Raw genomic sequence first — 17585 nt, 5'->3', positions numbered from 1 at the left:
CACAGTTGATATGTGGAAGCTCGAAGTCCCACAAGTAGTGTGCATTAATGTCATGGGATGGAGTATTACCCTGCCACAGAGAAGGAACCAAGCCTTAGGACTCACTGATATTGAGGGATCAGACCCAGGGGGAATACTAACGGTTGTGAGTTGCAGACTGTATTCCAGAGGTACAGGGCAGAAAAGCGGTCATGTACAACAGATGAGAAGTGGCCTAGGAGTGGAGTATCACTAAAACAAACTGTAGCACATAAAGGGGATTATGTTTTAGGGGAAAGAGCACCCCACACATTCAGCAACAAGACACCAGTAAATCATGCTTTCTCAGCTACACAGCCTGTTCAGTCTGGCTTGCAACTTGGAATATATGACATCATTTTCTGAATATCTGAACATTTGTTTTCTCTCGAAGACTGAGAAACTCTGCGGATTTCAAACATGACATGCTTTTGTTTAGTCAAAGGCCAATATTTATTTTTCATCCTACAAAATACAACTTAACACAAAAAAGCAAAAAAAAAAAAAAACTTACAAAAAAACACCACACAAAAACAGACACAGTAACAATCAAACTTTAATCTTGCTTCTTTAGTACAGTAGGACTGCTCTAATCTAGATACAGAGAGGTTAGTATGAGTAGTAAGAGTTAACTAACAAACTTTTTTTGTATCTCATTTGCTTGAAAACATTCACCTTGGCATGAAGTAGGGCATATAATAAAAAAGAGAAATAATTCATTAATTTTTTTGTTCATTTGTTCAAGGGGCTGAAGCAGACTAAGCAGACTAACAATAAAGATAAACTATTTTTTATTTGTAAAGGATAGGAAATTGGACTTTAACATATAAAGCAGAAAGAATTGCATAGAAAGAAATGCATGCCTACAGATAATAAAAATGCCTGAACCACATACAGCACTTATATTTTAATTTTGTGCACTAGGTAGGAGCCAGGAAAAACCTTATTCTAAATTTTCATGATCCTTTATGTGACAAACTGGCAAATCATATACATGAAGTGAAAATCTTAACCAAGTTTACTTTTTGAATTATAGATGAAAAATTGGAAAAACTTTATTGTCAGCCAAGCAAATGAGCCAGATAAAATTAATAGTTGCTTCTTACATTCTTATGTTTGAATTAGTCAATGTGTTAAATTTTGTGTTATTTTGTCAAATATAGGAGGTTCTATATTTTGGACAATAACCAAGTATAGAAATGCAGTCATAGAATTTCCAAGTGGGTCTTATTGCCTAAGTTCTTATTAAACAAACCATTACTAAGCACTGTAATCTAATCTCCTAATTTGTGTTGGTTTTATATACCCTTCAACTGAATATATTCATATAGCAGATAAAAAAATCCACAACCTACTGCACAGAGTACAAAGATAACTTATACATGCAAAAGGAAAGTTGCCATGTCAAGTTTTGTAGAGCCTATGTGGCTCTTAAGTAGTTCTTGGAACATTTAATGTGAAACTTTACATCTATTCTCTGTATGCAGTTATGGGTTACAACCTGGATTGGACAGCTCACATGATTAATATAATTTGCAATGATTTATAAATACAGTATATGAGATACAACAGTAATACAAAAAATAATAAGTAAAATTTAGAAGAAACTCTTAAAATGTTAAAGTCATACCTGTACACTCTTTGACTTCACAATCAGAAACAAATTACATGAAAGCAAACTAAAACATTGTATGCTGAAACATGTCATGCAAAATGGAATATGTAATACTCAACAGAATGGCAATGATCACACACCAAAAATTAGTTAAAATTAAAAACAAATACTGTTTTTATAATTCAATTGTATAAAAAAGTAAAATGGAAAATGTAACATTAAATACAACCATAAAGTTGTTTTAAAAATAAATAGCTTAACAGACACATAAATAAAATTATTGCAATTTAATTCAACTTCCATTTGCCCTTCAATTCCAAAGCATTTAATGTCTGTCCTTCTTCCTGTTCCAGCTGCTTTGACTTAACATATAACAAGATACTGGCATTGAACTTGTCTAGACATCACCAAGAAAGTCAGGTCTTCAAGCCAATTTATCCTCGGGATTCCAGAGACCTGATAGAAACCAGGAAGTTCAGAAACAGGAGAAGAACGAGAGAGGTTAGGAGGTAAATTTAAACAAGCAGAAAGAAAAAAGGCAAACTTTTAATATAACTTTCCAATGGTGAATCCTATTTACTTGTAAAACAAAAAATTAACATTATCAGTGTGAATGCTAGCAATAAACCTGTTTCAAAGATGCGTACAGCTATTAATGATTATTCCCAAAACACTTTCATGGTCAATCAAAACATGTAATAAAACAGCTACATCTAGTTACATTGTAATGGAAGTTTAAATTTTAATGTCCTAATATTAATGCAATAACAAGCACATTCGTTGGAAAAAGGACAAAAAAACAAGAAATGTGCATTTAGGATGGTTTCATAATTTTCCAGAATGATTATCTACATTTCTATTGCAGATGCTATACATCCTGGTACCAACAGGGTAAACACTGTTTTTACACATTGCTGCCAAAGTATAAATTACTTTGATATTTTTAAAGGTTCCTGTTAACTGCTTACTTTTATACCTAGCCTCCATAATCTTCCTCAAATAGTGACCACACAGTAATATGTACAAAGTAATAATACTGATGAAGGAAGTATACCCAAACTATACTAGTGTATTTAAAAAGGAATATAAAATCATTTGTGGTGGCCCTGGAATGCCACTTAGGAAGGTGTTCTATTTTACAGCTTTTACAGGTACACAAAAAAAATATGGGGCACTAGTAATCCTGGATGTGCTCTGATGTAAGTGGTGCAGGGAAGAAAACAATAAACTATTTAGAGAGCTTACAAGTCTAATATCACTTAAGCTTCATTGTACTTTGGATGTGAAAAGGGTTATGAGCATGATAATGCTGTTTTTTCTATATAGCACCACACCAAATATATTCCTCTGCAGAGGGAAGATTTCAAGAGGTGGCTGCCTCAACGCAAATGCGTATGTTTGTAATAAATGGGTTTGAGACTGTCCTTAAACCTTCCCTATGTATTTTGTATGCACACCTTCCATTCTGAATAAGCATAGAACACAGACTAAATTGCTGATTGAGAGTAAGCATGTAATGTATGTGCGATTGCCCCCTTTGAGCATCTGGCAGCATATCCAGGCCTTAATCCCGATGAGTTGCCAAGGTATGTTCTGTTTTTTTGAAAATGAGTTATCAGACCACTTACTTTCTGGTCAGTGTCACCTTCTCCAACCCATATAACAAGGCTGGTCTGACTACCGTCCTGTAGACCTTCCCTTTCACTCTTTTGCTGAAAACCAACCCATTCCACCCTGCCTGCACTCTCTTTTTAATCTCTCTTCCACAATCCCTGTTTCTCTGTACTGTTGATCCCAAGTATTTAAACTCATCCACCTTTTCCAACTCTACTCCCTGCATCCTCAACGTTCCACTGACCTTCCTCTCATTCACACACACGTATTCTGTCTTGTTCCTACTGACCTTCATTCCTCTCCTCTTTTGAGCATATCTCCACCTCCCTAGGGTCTCCTCAACCTGCTCCCTACATTTGCTACAGATCACAATGTCATCAGCAAACATCATAGTCCACGGGAACTCCTATCTAATCTTATCTTTCAACCTGTCCATCACCATTTTAAATAAGAAAGGGCTCAAAGCTGAACGCTGATGTAATCCCACCTCTGCTTTGAATGCATCCATCACTCCTACCACCGACCTCAACACTGTCACACTTTCATCGTACATATCCTGTACAACTCTTACATATTTTTCTGCCACTCCCAACTTCCTCATACAACACCACAACTCCTCTTAAGGCACCCTGTCATATGCTTTCTCCAGGTCCACAAAGACATAATGTAACTCCTTCTGGACTTCTCTTTACTTCACCCATCAACACCCTCAGAGCAAACATTGCATCTGTGGTGCTCTTTCTTGGCATGAAACCATACTCCTGCTCACTAATCATCACCTTCTTAACCTAGCTTCTCCTACTATTTCCCATAACTTCATGCTGTGGCTCATCAAATTTTATCTCCCTGTAATTAGCTCTGTACATCCCCCTTATTCTTAAAAATTGGCACCAGTACACTTTCTTCTCCACTCCTCAGGCATCCTCTGACTTTCCAAGATTCCATTAAACAATCTGGTTAAAAACTCCAGTGCCATCTCCCCAAAACACCTCCATGCTTCCACAAGTATGTCATCTGGACCAATGAGCTTTCCATTCTTCATTGCTGTCCTTATTTCCTCCTTGCTAATCCATTGCACTTCCTGATTCACTATCTCACATCTTTCCCAGCTCAGTCCCTCGTCTAGCCAAGTGGTACAGGTCCTTTTCTCCCTAATTAGTGTCCAGCTTCTCATACAACTCATCATATGCCTTTTCTTTAGCCGTCGCCATCTCTCTCTACACCTTGTGCCTTATATCCTTGTACTCTTGTCTACTTTGTTCATCTCTGACTATCCCACTTCTTCTTTCCCATCCTCTTCCTCAGTATACTCTCCTGTACTTCCCCATTTCACCAACAGGTTTCCTTTTTCTCCTTCCTCTGTTCAGATGTCATGTCAAGCACACTTCTGTCACCTTTACTACTTCTCCTGTAGTTGCCCAGCTGTCTGGTAACTCTTCACTGACACCCAGTGCCTGTCTTATCGCCTCCATAAAGTCAACCTTGCAGCCTTCCTTTTTCAACTTCCACTATTTTATTCTTGGCTCTGTCCTCACTCTCCTCTTCTTCTTGATCTCCAACGTCATCCTACAGACCACCTAACTACACTTTCCCGTGCCACCATTTTGCAGTCTTTAATCACCTTCATATTGACTCTTCTGAATAGGATACAATCTAACTGTGTGCATCTTCCTCCACTCTTGTATGTCACCCTATGTTCCTCCCTCTTCTTAAAATATGTATTCAACACAGCCATGCCCATCCTTTTCACAAAATCCACTATCATCTGACCTTTTTTTTCTACTCCTTGTCACTATACCTGCCTATCACCCCCTTGTCTTCTCTGTTCCCTTCACGAACATGTTGAAATCCGCCCCAATCACCACTTTTTGTCCTGGGGTACATTGTCCATCACTTCATCCAACTCACTCCAGAGATTTTCTTTTTAATCCATCACACACCCAACTTGCAGGGCATTTGCACAAACAACATTCATCATCACATTTCCAATTTCCAGATTCATAATCATTACTCTGTCTTACATTCTTTTCACTTCCAAAACACCCTTGACATACTGTTCCTTCATAATAACCCTACCCCATGTCTCCTTCTATCCACACCATGATAGAACAATTTGAATCCACCTCCGATCCACCTTGCCTTATTTCCCTTCCATTTAGTCTCTTGCATGCACAGTATATCAACCTTCCTTCTCTCCATCATATTGACGAATTCTCTCCCCTTACCAGCCATATTGCCAACATTCAAAGTTCCTACCCTCAGTTCCACTCTCTTTGCTTTCCTCCTCTCCTTTTTCCTCTGGATACTTCTTCCCCTCTTCTTCTCCTTCTTTGGCTAACAGTAGCCCAATTGATGCCAGCACCATGTTGGCTAACAGTACTGATGGCAGCCGTTGTTTAACCTGGGACTCAACTGATGTGGTATGGAAATCTGTATTGTTGTCCACATGCTGATATGGTAAAATTTTACACTGGATACCCTTCCTGATGTAACCCTCCCCATTTATCTGGGCTTGGGACTGGCACGAAAAAACAAACTGGTTTGTGCATCCCCTTGTGGCTAGGTTTAAGGTGTTTTTTGACAATACTGAATCTAAATTACATCCCAACAATTAATCGGGTTTTATTCTGCTTATGTAATAAAAAAGTTTCAAATTACTAAAGAATAGTGAGTATGACACATCAATTTTTTAAAAGAAATGAATAAAAACCCTTGTTTCACACCAATATCAACTACATAAAACACAAAAATTAGGCATTTTAGGAATTTATCTTTAATAACAATTTTATAGTATATAAACAAAACATTTTATGATGCACAACCCTGGAATCGATTTTTTTTTTGTATGCCAGTCTGTCAACTATCATTGTTTAGACTTCATATATCATAGTCACTCACACACAATTTATGTATAACTCTGCGGCAAAAAAGTAAACAATTTGTAACTATGTACATATAATTAGGTACTCATCTAAAACTCTACTTTCAAAATTATTTTTCATTTCAGTCCTCCAAACAACTACTGCTTACCATTAGACACAGAGAAACCTTACATTTTGTACAATAGGTTGGAGTCACCAGGATTTTTGTGCTACAGTTCATACATTTTCTCCAGCCTTCTGTTGCAGTTGTCCCATCACAAAGCTTTAGTCCACTTTTACTTATTAATTTATTTCTATTATTTTTGTTGTCATTGCCTTTTCTTTTTTCCTCGGAGAGTCCCAGTCATGGCGGCTGAGGGAACGGTTCTTACAGATGACACTGCAGTTGTGACCTGCTAGGCTGGCTTCTTTGAGCAATTTTTTAAATCTGATCCTCCAGCTAGGATGTTGCATATCTCTGGGTCCCCAGTTCTTGAGGCTGATCTTCCAATTAGCGGTGAACCACCCAATCTCACTGAGATTGCACAGGTGGTGAACCAGCTGAGGGTAGGGAAGGCTGCAGGGATCTATGGAATCCGAGGTGAACTTCTCCAGGCTGGTGGTAAGGCTGTCTTCCTGGCATTGCAAGCAATCTTTCCTTTCATTTGGGAGATGGGTGTCATCCTAACTGACTGGAAAATGGGACTTGTCATCCCCATCTGGAAAGGAAAAGGTGATCACCTGGATTGCGGCAATTCCAGGATCTGTGATCATTTGATCACCTACCAGCAACTGGAGCAGTCTAGTTTTATGCCTAAGAAGTCACCGAGGGATCTCTTGGAGTGCAAAAACCTTGGTTGATTTTCATAAAGTGTTTGATTCAGTTGATTGAGCTGCCTGGTGGGGTATCCTGAGACTTTGAGGGTTCCCTCAAGGTTACTAGATATCATGACTGGCCTGTATATTGGTACTGTGAGTGTTATGCAGAGTGGAGGCAGAACCCATTTGATTCTGGGGTTCATCAGGGGTGTGTTCTTGTTCCTACTCTGTGCAATGCTTGCATAGACTGGGTGTTGAGGAAGGTTGTGGAGTCCAGTGGCTGTGGGGCAATTGTTGGTGAAGAAAGATTCACTGATCTTGACTTTGCCGACGATGCTGTGATCTTCACAGAGTCAATTGAGGCTCTGATCGAGGCTCCTGAGAGACCAAACAAGGAGTCTGACTGTCTGGGATTGTGAGTGTTCTGGATAAAAACCAAGAGCCAGGCCTTTAATTATCTTTTAGGCACAGCCATCAGCAGTGTATCTGTCTGAGGAGAGAGTGTCAACATTGTTGAGAGGTTTACTTACCTCAGCAGTGACATTCATGTCTCTGGTGACTCTTCCTACTGTATGAAGTTAGGTTGCGAGACATAGACACTATCTAGTGACCTGAGATGAAGACTGGACTCCTTCAGTATTGTGTCTCTTTAGAGAATCCTTGGGTACCGCTGGTTTGACTTTGTGTTGAATGAGCAGTTGCTCATGGAGTCCTGAATGAGGCACATTACCTACATTGTGAGGGAGTATCATTTACAGCACAACGGCCATGTGGCCTGATTCCCTGAAGGTGATGCGGCTTGCAGGATCCTCATTGTTGAGGACCCGAGCAGCTGGACCAGGCCAAGGGGATGCCCACATAACATCTGGCTGTGGCAGATAGAGAGTCACTCCCGGTGGGTGGGACTGGATTGCGTGTCTGCCTAGGGGGTTGCCAACCAGGATCCCGAACTGTTTCATTGTGTGGTGGGTGTGGTAACAGGCTGCACCAGTGCATGCTACCCAACCTGACCTGATCTAATTTTTACTCTGAAATAAAGTACATGCATAGATTTTCATACTAGCTTCTTCTAGTGCTGGGGGCGTCTTTTCCAGCAGAAATGAGCACAGGGCAGGGACATATCTGACATGTAAGCCAAATACTGGCATGTTTAGAAACAGTGGAGTTGAATCAATCAAAGAGGGGGGAGGCGGGGGAGTTCCCCATGTGAAACTGTGTGTGGAGACGTGGTATGGTGTGATATCAATACATTCAATCAAAGATCGATCCCCTATGAATGCTTGCACAGTGTGATTCAATGACATAAGATCAAGGGGTACAAGGGCTTCCCACATGAAATTGCAAGCAGCAGCGTGGCACAAAGAAGTCCATTCAATTGAAGAGCAATCCGCCGTAAAAGTCAGCATGGTGAGAGTCAGTCACATTGAATATCTCTACTTGAATTTGTAAGTAGCGGCATGAAACACACACACTTAATCAAAGTGCAGTCCTGTGTGAAAGCTTACTGGAGTTGGGAAGGTTTTTATAGCGAATCTAATTTTCATCTTCAGTAACAGGTATGTATAATAATGCTCTGTTTTCATCTAAAAGAGTTTTACAAGTTTTAAATGGTGTATTACGTACATTTGTACGGAGCTCTTTATCAGAATAAGCACTTTAGTGTGATACACATCTTTATAAAACCATGGTATTTCAGATAATACCAAATACTGAGTATATTCTATTTCATCCATTATAGAGTTTTAATGAATGTGACTTGTTGACACATATGTATGCATGCAAATAATTTCACAGTTCAAGTGTTTTTGTTTTCAAAGGTTTAGTAAAAATTAAAAGCAAAACAGTTTTTTCACAACAGAAAAATTGATAAAATAAAACTTGTTTTGTAATTTGTTTCTGTTCAAGGCTTACATATCTTAATATATTTCTTTGAGTTCCTCTTATAAGTTAACTATATAACATACAGTCAGAAATGCAAACATGGAATATAGATGGACAGAACACTGTATGACATTGAAAACAAGGAAACTTAAATAGTTATGTTTCTAGCTAACTAAAGACACACTAAAATTCTATTATTGGAGTTCAGATAAAGCTGAAAAGTAAAAAAATTTCATTACAAGTTAGCTTGAGGAGTTACAGTAAACAGAATTGCTCATTTTCTATGTCGCTATGAAAAACTCACATTCTAAACAAAATAAAGCAAATCAAATGTGCATTTTAACTTTAACCATTTTAAGATTTACAATAGGTCTAAATGAGTAATATTCTACTATATATAGGGCTTAAAATTCACTTTTGAAATGCGGGGTCTCTCTTGAACTTAACAGAAAAGGGGGGCTTCAGACACAGTGAAGGTAACGAAAATATGTTGGAGGTCAAAAACCTACAATTTAAAAATCACTCTGATATTAGTTTTTCAAGCATTTTTTAAATGTTGTAACTTATACTTCCAATGTTTACAGGAGTAGATAAAGGTAACAGCCAGTCTTTCAAATAATTATTTCTACTATTTTAACTTTAAATAAATAAGTTGTAATTTTGCTTGAAAAGATTTTCACTCATATTTAGCCAAAGAGACATGTAAAATTATTGAGAATGTAAAATAAGATAAGCAAGTAATTTTAACATTTTTTTGCTCAAACTTTACTGTTTTTACTGCCAGAGTATATTTTTTTGCAGCATTAAGGCCATTCAGCCGTCAATATAAGGCTATAAATGAGATTGCTGTTAACTTAAGGAATTTCAGATATTTGGTTAAAATACAGTTAATATATCCTTAGTTTAGGTGGCACAGTGAATGGACTGATTAGGACTGCCACTTTACACATCCATTAAGTTCAAATGTAGCTTCTGATTGTATGTGTGGAATCTGCATGCTGTCATTCTTTCTCTTTTCCGCAACATGGCGCCCTCCAAGGCAGACGTGTTTGCTCGCTCCACTCCATGCCATTTTTTGTTTTGTGTTTTTCGCCTTCTCTACAGCGCACAAATGCCTTGCACTACTATCAGATAGGCATTGCTGGACATTGCTAACTCATACAGTACACTGGAATGTACCGGTTTTATACCATCTGGGCAACAGTTCATTATTCGCTCCCGCAGCCAAAACCACAACCACACCCAGGAAGGAACTGTAGCTAGTGATGGGCGGAGTGAAGCCTCTTGAAGCATCAAAACGTTTGAAGCAATTGTGTCGGAAATCGTATCGAAGCTTCAAAGCATTTGACACTCACCTCTCTAGTGACCCCTCCTGGCCATTTTCATTAACATTAAAGAAACTCATGATCCACTTCAATGACGTCTGTTATAACTCTTATTGCGTTTATTTTTTTCGCTGCTACAGACTGACAACGAAGAGAAGGGTTCGTCAGCAACTTCTAGTGTCTGATGTCTAAAAAATATAAATATACAGTATATATATTGTAGCAACCCGGCAGCAGCGCTGGCGGCGTGTTGCATTTTGGGTAATTTATGTAAATAGCATTGTGGGTAATTTATGTAAAAGCTTATTGTTTCGTTAAATTAACCAAGTAATATAATTGTGTTTCCTGTTGTAATTATTGTATGTGTCTGTGCTCAACTGGTGGGGTGGGTTGGGTTGTTGCCGTCCGGGGGTTATTTGAATGTAAATAGTTACCATCGATAAGAAAGATGGCTTCATTAATGACCTTGGCAATGGTTAAGCAAATGAGTTGAGCTTTGTTTTTGCTGACTATCTGCTCTAATAAAGAGATACAACAGGACAGAGCTGTGTATTGCTAAGATTTCTATCGAAGCAATTATTCCCGAGACACTCGGAGTCGTGCGGTGTATGGGACACGAGTGCTCACTACCTAAAGAGCTGGGTGCAGCTGCGTGCATAACGCTGGCAGTCCGCTAGCCTACAGCTTGGGAGAGGTGCACGGCAGAGTACGGCTCTAAAAACTTTAAGATTCAACCACGGGTCGCTACAATATATATAACTAACGCCGACAAGCAGAATGCACTATACGATAGCAAGAGTTAAGCAAAATAAGACGCCTCACTCATGGATTCCCGGCTCTTTCAATTAGTATTTACTTTTGCACTGTATCATTATAATTGGTCCTGTTATTAGTATTACAATTAACCTTCATCTTTTCTTGAGATCACATTTAATAGACTTAAATGTTTTCTTTGGTTTGACTTAATTAAAATGGAGTAGACGGAAAATAAAGGTTTATCCCTGTACTTTGCCATGATATAGGTAAGCACATTTGAGAAAGAAAAGGTGAAATCCTTAAATCAGTTGTTATTATTCGATCAAGTATTGAAATATTTCATTTATTAATACTTTACAATATTTTGTGGAGCACGAAAGTAACGAATTAGCTACAAAGAAACGATGCTGTCAATGGCTCAACTAATTAAGGTGGTTGCTTTTCAAATTCTGAGCGTAGTGCTTGCCCGCGTTCGATCCGACTTAAAGACTCATCAAAATTAACAATAATAAAAAAATGATTAGAATTGAAATCTTTATAACCAATTTGAACTAAATAATTTTGAGAGATACTCTGGAAGGATCGCATAAGAGATCTGTTCGGGAATCACCAAAATCGCCATCAAAATGTGATGTCTAATTGCGGATGGCAGCTCACGTATTTACATTAATCCATTTCTATATATTGCCATTTGACGTCCATGAACCCCTCCATTGAATAAGGCAGTGGTTCTCAACCTGTGGGCAAGTAACAAAAAGGGGGGCGCGAAGATGTGAAAAAAAGAAAACATCTGTTGGAACCAAAACAAATTAACTTAAAGTACATTCTGATAATAGAACAATAAATACTGTATAGAGTTAGATAAATGTCGATAAAAGTTAAGTAGGTATAATCAAATATGCATCTACATTTAAAAAAATGTTGGGGGGGGCGATTAAAACTGTTATGAAAACTCGGTCGCAAATACTTAAAGGTTGAGAAAAGCTGGAATAAGGTGATAACAAGCCCACTGTGGTAGATCAGGTTGAATTTGCTCTGCTGCACCAAACATTCAAAGGTGTCAATCCGGAGCACATCAGAGAGGCTGAGAGACACGGCGCAGATCAGTCACCAGCACACAGACACACACGGGGCACTCCAATGTGAGCAGTGCACATATCAAGGTCGGCATTAAAGATTGAGTGCTGAGGCAACAAAAAGCAGCGGGATAAACACATCTGGACCTGCTGTTGAAAAAACATTTGCTTTTAACAACAGCATCCCTCCCTCGTGAACACATCTTCAAGGTCCGGACAGGTGATCAGTAAAAAGTTTTTTAGTCACAGCACAGTGCAATAATAAAACATTTCCTAAAACATATAGTTGTCCAGTCTGTATCATTCCTAAGCAATCTTCCAGTAATAGAGGCGCAATCCCAGTTACTAAAACATTAACACTCAAAGTAAGAACACATTCCACCTTATCAATTTAATATTTAAAAATTTAAACCGCTAAACCCGCCATCAACAACTACAAAAACAGTTGAAATTGTTACTCAAATATTTTTTTTGTTATAGACATAAAACAAGATGCACATTTCCATTTGATATATCTTTACTAGTGTTCTCGCCTTGCTCACTCCCGGTCCACGCTGGAATTTGCTGTTTAATAATAAAAAAAAAAAAAAAGAAAATCAGACTCTTTTGGGTCATAATTCACAGTGGGTGGACATGGGACCCAAACCCACGTATGCTTTATTATGAAGCGGTAATGCTACCGCTGCACCACTACTATTTTCAGGAGGGCAGTATATAATGTATGTTTTTTAATGTATACATGTATGTATGTACTGAAGACGAAAACAATTATTTATAGATGTATACTATATGACATACCTTCAGTGTTGCATGAAAACGTTGCATGAGGCCAAGAATGGATATTTATGAGAGTATTATAGTGAGGGATGTGTCGTCACCCATATTGCTAAAGCTCTTCTTTGCAGCATTATGCATTCAACAAGTCAGCGTTTGTATGATGTATAATTTATAATTTTATTTTTTGCCACAACGTATTATCGGGCACAATCATTTAACATGTATTGATCATCTACAAACTTTCATTTCAATGGGAATTCTGTTGAGTTTTTTAACTCTGTTGATGCCATATGTACTTCAAACGGGAGCTCGATGAATAAATAATGAGTCGAAGCTTTGCGCAGAGTACTGAGATTGCATCATGACGGGCTTTGAACGGGGCTCCGAAGCCTCAGACATGCGTACTACTGAGATAATGACGGGGCAACTGAAGTCTCAGACATGTGTACTACTGAGATCATGACGGGGCTACTGAAGCCTCAGACATGCTTACTACTGAGATCATGACGGGGCTACTGAAGCCTCAGACATGCGTAGTACTGAGATCATGACGAGGCTACTGAAGCCTCAGACATGCGTAGTACTGAGATTGCGTCATGACGGGCTTCGAACGGGCTCCGAAGCCTCAGACAATCTTGACGGGGCTGCGAAGCCTCAGACATGCATAGTACTGAGATTGGATCATGACAGGGCTTTGAGCAGACATGGTCACTGGTTACTGAATCTTTGTGAAGCCTCAGCACACTGAAAGGCATTGACCTCTATATTTTGAGAGTCTATCTGACACTTAACTCTCTAGCTATATTTTGTAATTCGTATTGACATTACACATTTCAGTTGATATGGTTAAGCTACAATTCAGGTAGTTGCTGAGAATTAATTATTGTTCTTGTGGATTGCTGTGATTTCCTTTGTCTGATACATAGTGTCAAAGATATATTGTCATATATCAACTTTATATATATATGAAAAGATTAGGTAAATCGCTCAACCTTTTTATGGAACACTTAATTTTATTCAAAACCGTACGTCATATAGTATACATCTATAAATATAATTTTTTCGTCTTCATTAGAATACAACAATGATACTCTCGTATCAATTAAACCATTTTAACGTGCATATGTCAAACAACATATTTCATCCGCCGCAGTAAGAACAGTAGTAGTAGTAGTTCAGTTGTGCAGAGCTCATTAATTATTCCGACAGATTTTATTTTTTCTTCAGCCGTCTGGAGTTTTTTTTTGTTTTTTCTGTCCCCCCTGGCCATTGAACCTTACTTTTATCCAATGTTAATTAATGTTGATTTATTCTGTTTTCTTTTTGTGTCTTTTAATTTTCTATTCTTTATTATGTAAAGCAATTTGAGCTACTGTTTGTATGAAAATGTGCTATATAAATAAATGTTGTTGTTGTTGTTGATTAGGTGGCTCAGTGGTGTTGTCGCTCAAGTTCGCGTCGCTGATCCTCCTCTTCTGAAAGTTTTTTTTTCTATTCCTCCATTTAACAAGCTTGGATGGTTAGCGAACGAATCAAGCTATCGAGGGAAGGTTGGGCCACCATAGTTGGGCAGGGGGCACACGCCCCTAATTATATTGTGTATGTAAAGAGTTTTACTGTAAAATGTAATAAACTTCATTTTTGTGTGTTTGGAGACCCTGGTGTTGTACTGAATTTGTACTGTAGAAAAACAAACTACTGTCCAGCTTGCCTAAATGTGTCTTTTCGTGTTTTCCAACTTGGGACAGTTCGCTATAAACAGTTTCAGCCAACCAGCGACTTCTAAACATGCAGAACGACAGTGTGAACCTTAATTGTTGCAGCGCAGCATCTTCGTTTCAGTCAGTCATTGTCCTGTTAGACTATTTACTGTTAGTTACTGAGCTACCGTTTATAGTACAACAGGTGGCATACGTAGTTCTTAAATCAATATTGAAATGCACACACAAGTCTCCTAAATTATTTATTGAAATACCTACATTTACAGTGTCCATTTTAGGAAGTCGTAGTTTTTACTTGTTCCCGTTATTAGGAATTATAATTTCTCAGTGTCACATATTATTCATTACTACTCGCGAATCCCGTATCATTGAGATTCTGTTTTATATTCTGTATAAGGAAACTTTTTAAAAGGAGCGTTGATTAAACTGACTATAGCAGACTTGTCATCTTCTTAAAATGACTTTATTGATTTGATATTGACAATTAATCATAAGGTCAAACATCAAGGAGGATTTGAGTTTGCATGGACTGCGCTGTTTCTTTTTTTTCATGACATCATGTCAGTAGAGAGTGCGTCACGTTAACAATGCATTCTGTCCTAAATGACAGCGCACACGCTTTTTTATATTTCCTAAAGGCCAATCTGTCTCAATTTACTCATTAATATATTTTGACAGTGTATTTTAGTGAGAATGATTATAAACATATTACCCATGTTCATTTCGTAGATATGTAACGTTGGGTGAGTATAAATAAAATGTAACAACACATATAATAGTTATGTTGCATTGTTTATGATTAACAAAATTCATCGTTTATTGGAAATGTTCTACTTATACAGTCGATTTATTCCACTTCTGAAGGTGTACATTGTCGGTATTCTCCATTGCATTTGCCCCCGAGTGTAACGTGTGCCAGTGTAACCGAGGGATGGCAGACGAGCTCATGTAATGGATGACAAGGAACATTCTCATCCTGATGCCCAGGCTCTTGTCATAAATATTCCCATCTTGTGCTTTTTCTCGTTCCTGCAAGTTTACTATTATTATTGGACATGTAGAGGAAATGTGTTTTATTTTATGTCTATGAAAGGAAGGACGGTAAAGCCTTGAATGAAACTGAGTGTTGATGCTTTGGGTAACAAGACAGGTTAAGGAGCAGGAAACATTGAATGTGACATTGACTGCTGGGGATTGTGTAAATGGAAGATGGTTTAAGAATACAGAAACGACAAAAGCTTAGTGTTTCAGTAATTCTATTTACGTCAATTATTTACTCTGTTGTGCTGCACTTCGGAAGATTACTTATTAACCCAAGCGCAGCCTTTGATAAGGTGAATTCACAAGTAAAGGATGTTGCTGACAAAGTCAGATGCTTTTTTGAAAGTTTTGCTCCAGATGTGCTTATCCAGCTGCTCCTTCTTCTCAGTACTTGAGTGATCTTTACGTTCACCTCTGGATGAATTCGCAAAGTTTCTTTACAACTTTTTTGTCTCATTAACTCAGAAATCCCAAGGCTTTCCTAAAATTGCAGAAGACACTGTTGATGGCGCTGATTCTGTTTTAAAGACAGTTGTGATTAGTTATGCAGAACACACTTTTACTCACATTGCTTTTTGGAAATCAATAATACAAATCAGCAATAGATCTGGGAATCACTGAATAGTAAAAACGTTTAATGAGGGATGTCTTGCGCATATACTGGTGTAATGACCAGTAGAATAGATTCTGGATTGTTATGATACGTGCTACCTTACGCAAAATATACTCATCAATTTGTTACAAATTCTTGGTGGACACGATTCCACACCAAGGAAAAAGGTGCCCCATGTAAATCGTTCATAACTTTCAGACAAGTACTAAACTGTTTTATACAAAATTCTTAATTCAACATATGCGAGCCCCAACTAGGATTTGAACTCAGGTTAGCGTATTTTATCAATATAGCACAGACAACCGCTTTTACACTTTGAGCCAAAGCCCTTCAGCAGACTAGTTACTGACCAAATTGACTGCTGACTGTGCAGATATCAATGATGTCATTATGCTAGCATGCTCAAAATCATATGATGGGCGCATTTGAAGCAAGCCTCAACGCGGTGCTTCGATCTCCAGTGCTTCAATAGCTCGACACAGTGTCGAAACCTGAGTATCGAGCGGCCCATCACTACCTGTAGCACCGAACTCGAGTGATCAAGCTGACTCCAGGAGAGTGCTCCGGAAATGGCGACACAAGCGAGGCAAGAGGGGAGAGCTCTATGCTAGGCTGAAAGCCCGTGTTAGCCAACCACTGCTACCCAGCCTCTTGCTAGTCAACATGTGGTCTCTGGAAAACAAACTGGATGAGCTAAGAGCCAGGATTACAGCGCAGCGGGAAAAAAGAGAGTGCTGCGCTCTAATTTTCACAGAGACCTGGCTTTCAGACAAAGTCCCAGAATGCGCCGTTAAGCTACAGACTCATTCCGTGCACCGAGGAGATCGCACCGCAGCCTCTGGTGAAGCTAAAAAGGGGGGTGGGGGGAGGTCTGTGTGTTTATTAACAACTCGTGGTCGTGGTGTGGAGATGTATGGACTGTTTATAAGCACTACTCACAAGATGGGGAGTTTTTACTGCTGAAATGCCAACCCTATTATCTACCGATGGAATTCACTGCTGTGTTTTTGGCCGCTGTTTACATCCCACCGCGAGCTACCTCCGGCAAACTCCATGACGTCATAAGTGCCTTAGAAACAGCTCATCCCGATGCTGTTTTTATTGCAGCTGGCGACTTTAATCAGTGCAATTTACGGACTGTACTTTCTAAATACCACCAACACGTGAACCCGTGAGAAGAACACACTGGATCATGTTTACAGCAACATACGCGGTGTATACAGGGCTGCACCCCGCCCCCACTTCGGACAATCAGACTATGTCACTCTCTTCCTGTACCCAGCCTACAGACAAATGCTGAAACAAACAAACCCTGTCATTAACCAAGTTAAACTTTGGACCCAAGAGACTGAGAGGACCCTGCAGGACTGTTTTGCTCAGACAGACTGGGATGTGTTTAGGTTTACAGCCACTCTAGAGGACTCTTCTATCAGCACACAGGACTATGCCGAGTACATGACTGGGTACA

At 38.8% G+C, this 17585-nt stretch overlaps 1 protein-coding gene across 2 annotated transcripts in view; it reads right to left on the bottom strand.

Annotated features, from left to right (window-relative positions):
• Positions 1 to 556: 556 nt before the first annotated feature.
• The window catches only part of lin7b (lin-7 homolog B (C. elegans)), a 241381-nt gene continuing 224352 nt past the window's right edge, over positions 557 to 17585 (bottom strand). For both annotated transcript variants that reach the window (XM_039774743.1, XM_039774744.1), the window contains exon 6: positions 557 to 2089. In XM_039774743.1, coding sequence (XP_039630677.1) covers positions 2068 to 2089 — 22 coding nt within the window. In that variant the 3' untranslated portion in view covers positions 557 to 2067. The remainder of the gene's footprint in view (positions 2090 to 17585) is intronic.

This window comes from Polypterus senegalus, chromosome 13 (genome assembly GCF_016835505.1).
Source record: "Polypterus senegalus isolate Bchr_013 chromosome 13, ASM1683550v1, whole genome shotgun sequence".
Lineage (NCBI taxonomy): Eukaryota > Metazoa > Chordata > Cladistia > Polypteriformes > Polypteridae > Polypterus > Polypterus senegalus.
The sequence above is the reverse complement of the archived record's forward strand: the minus strand, read 5'-3'. Positions and strand labels throughout refer to the sequence as shown.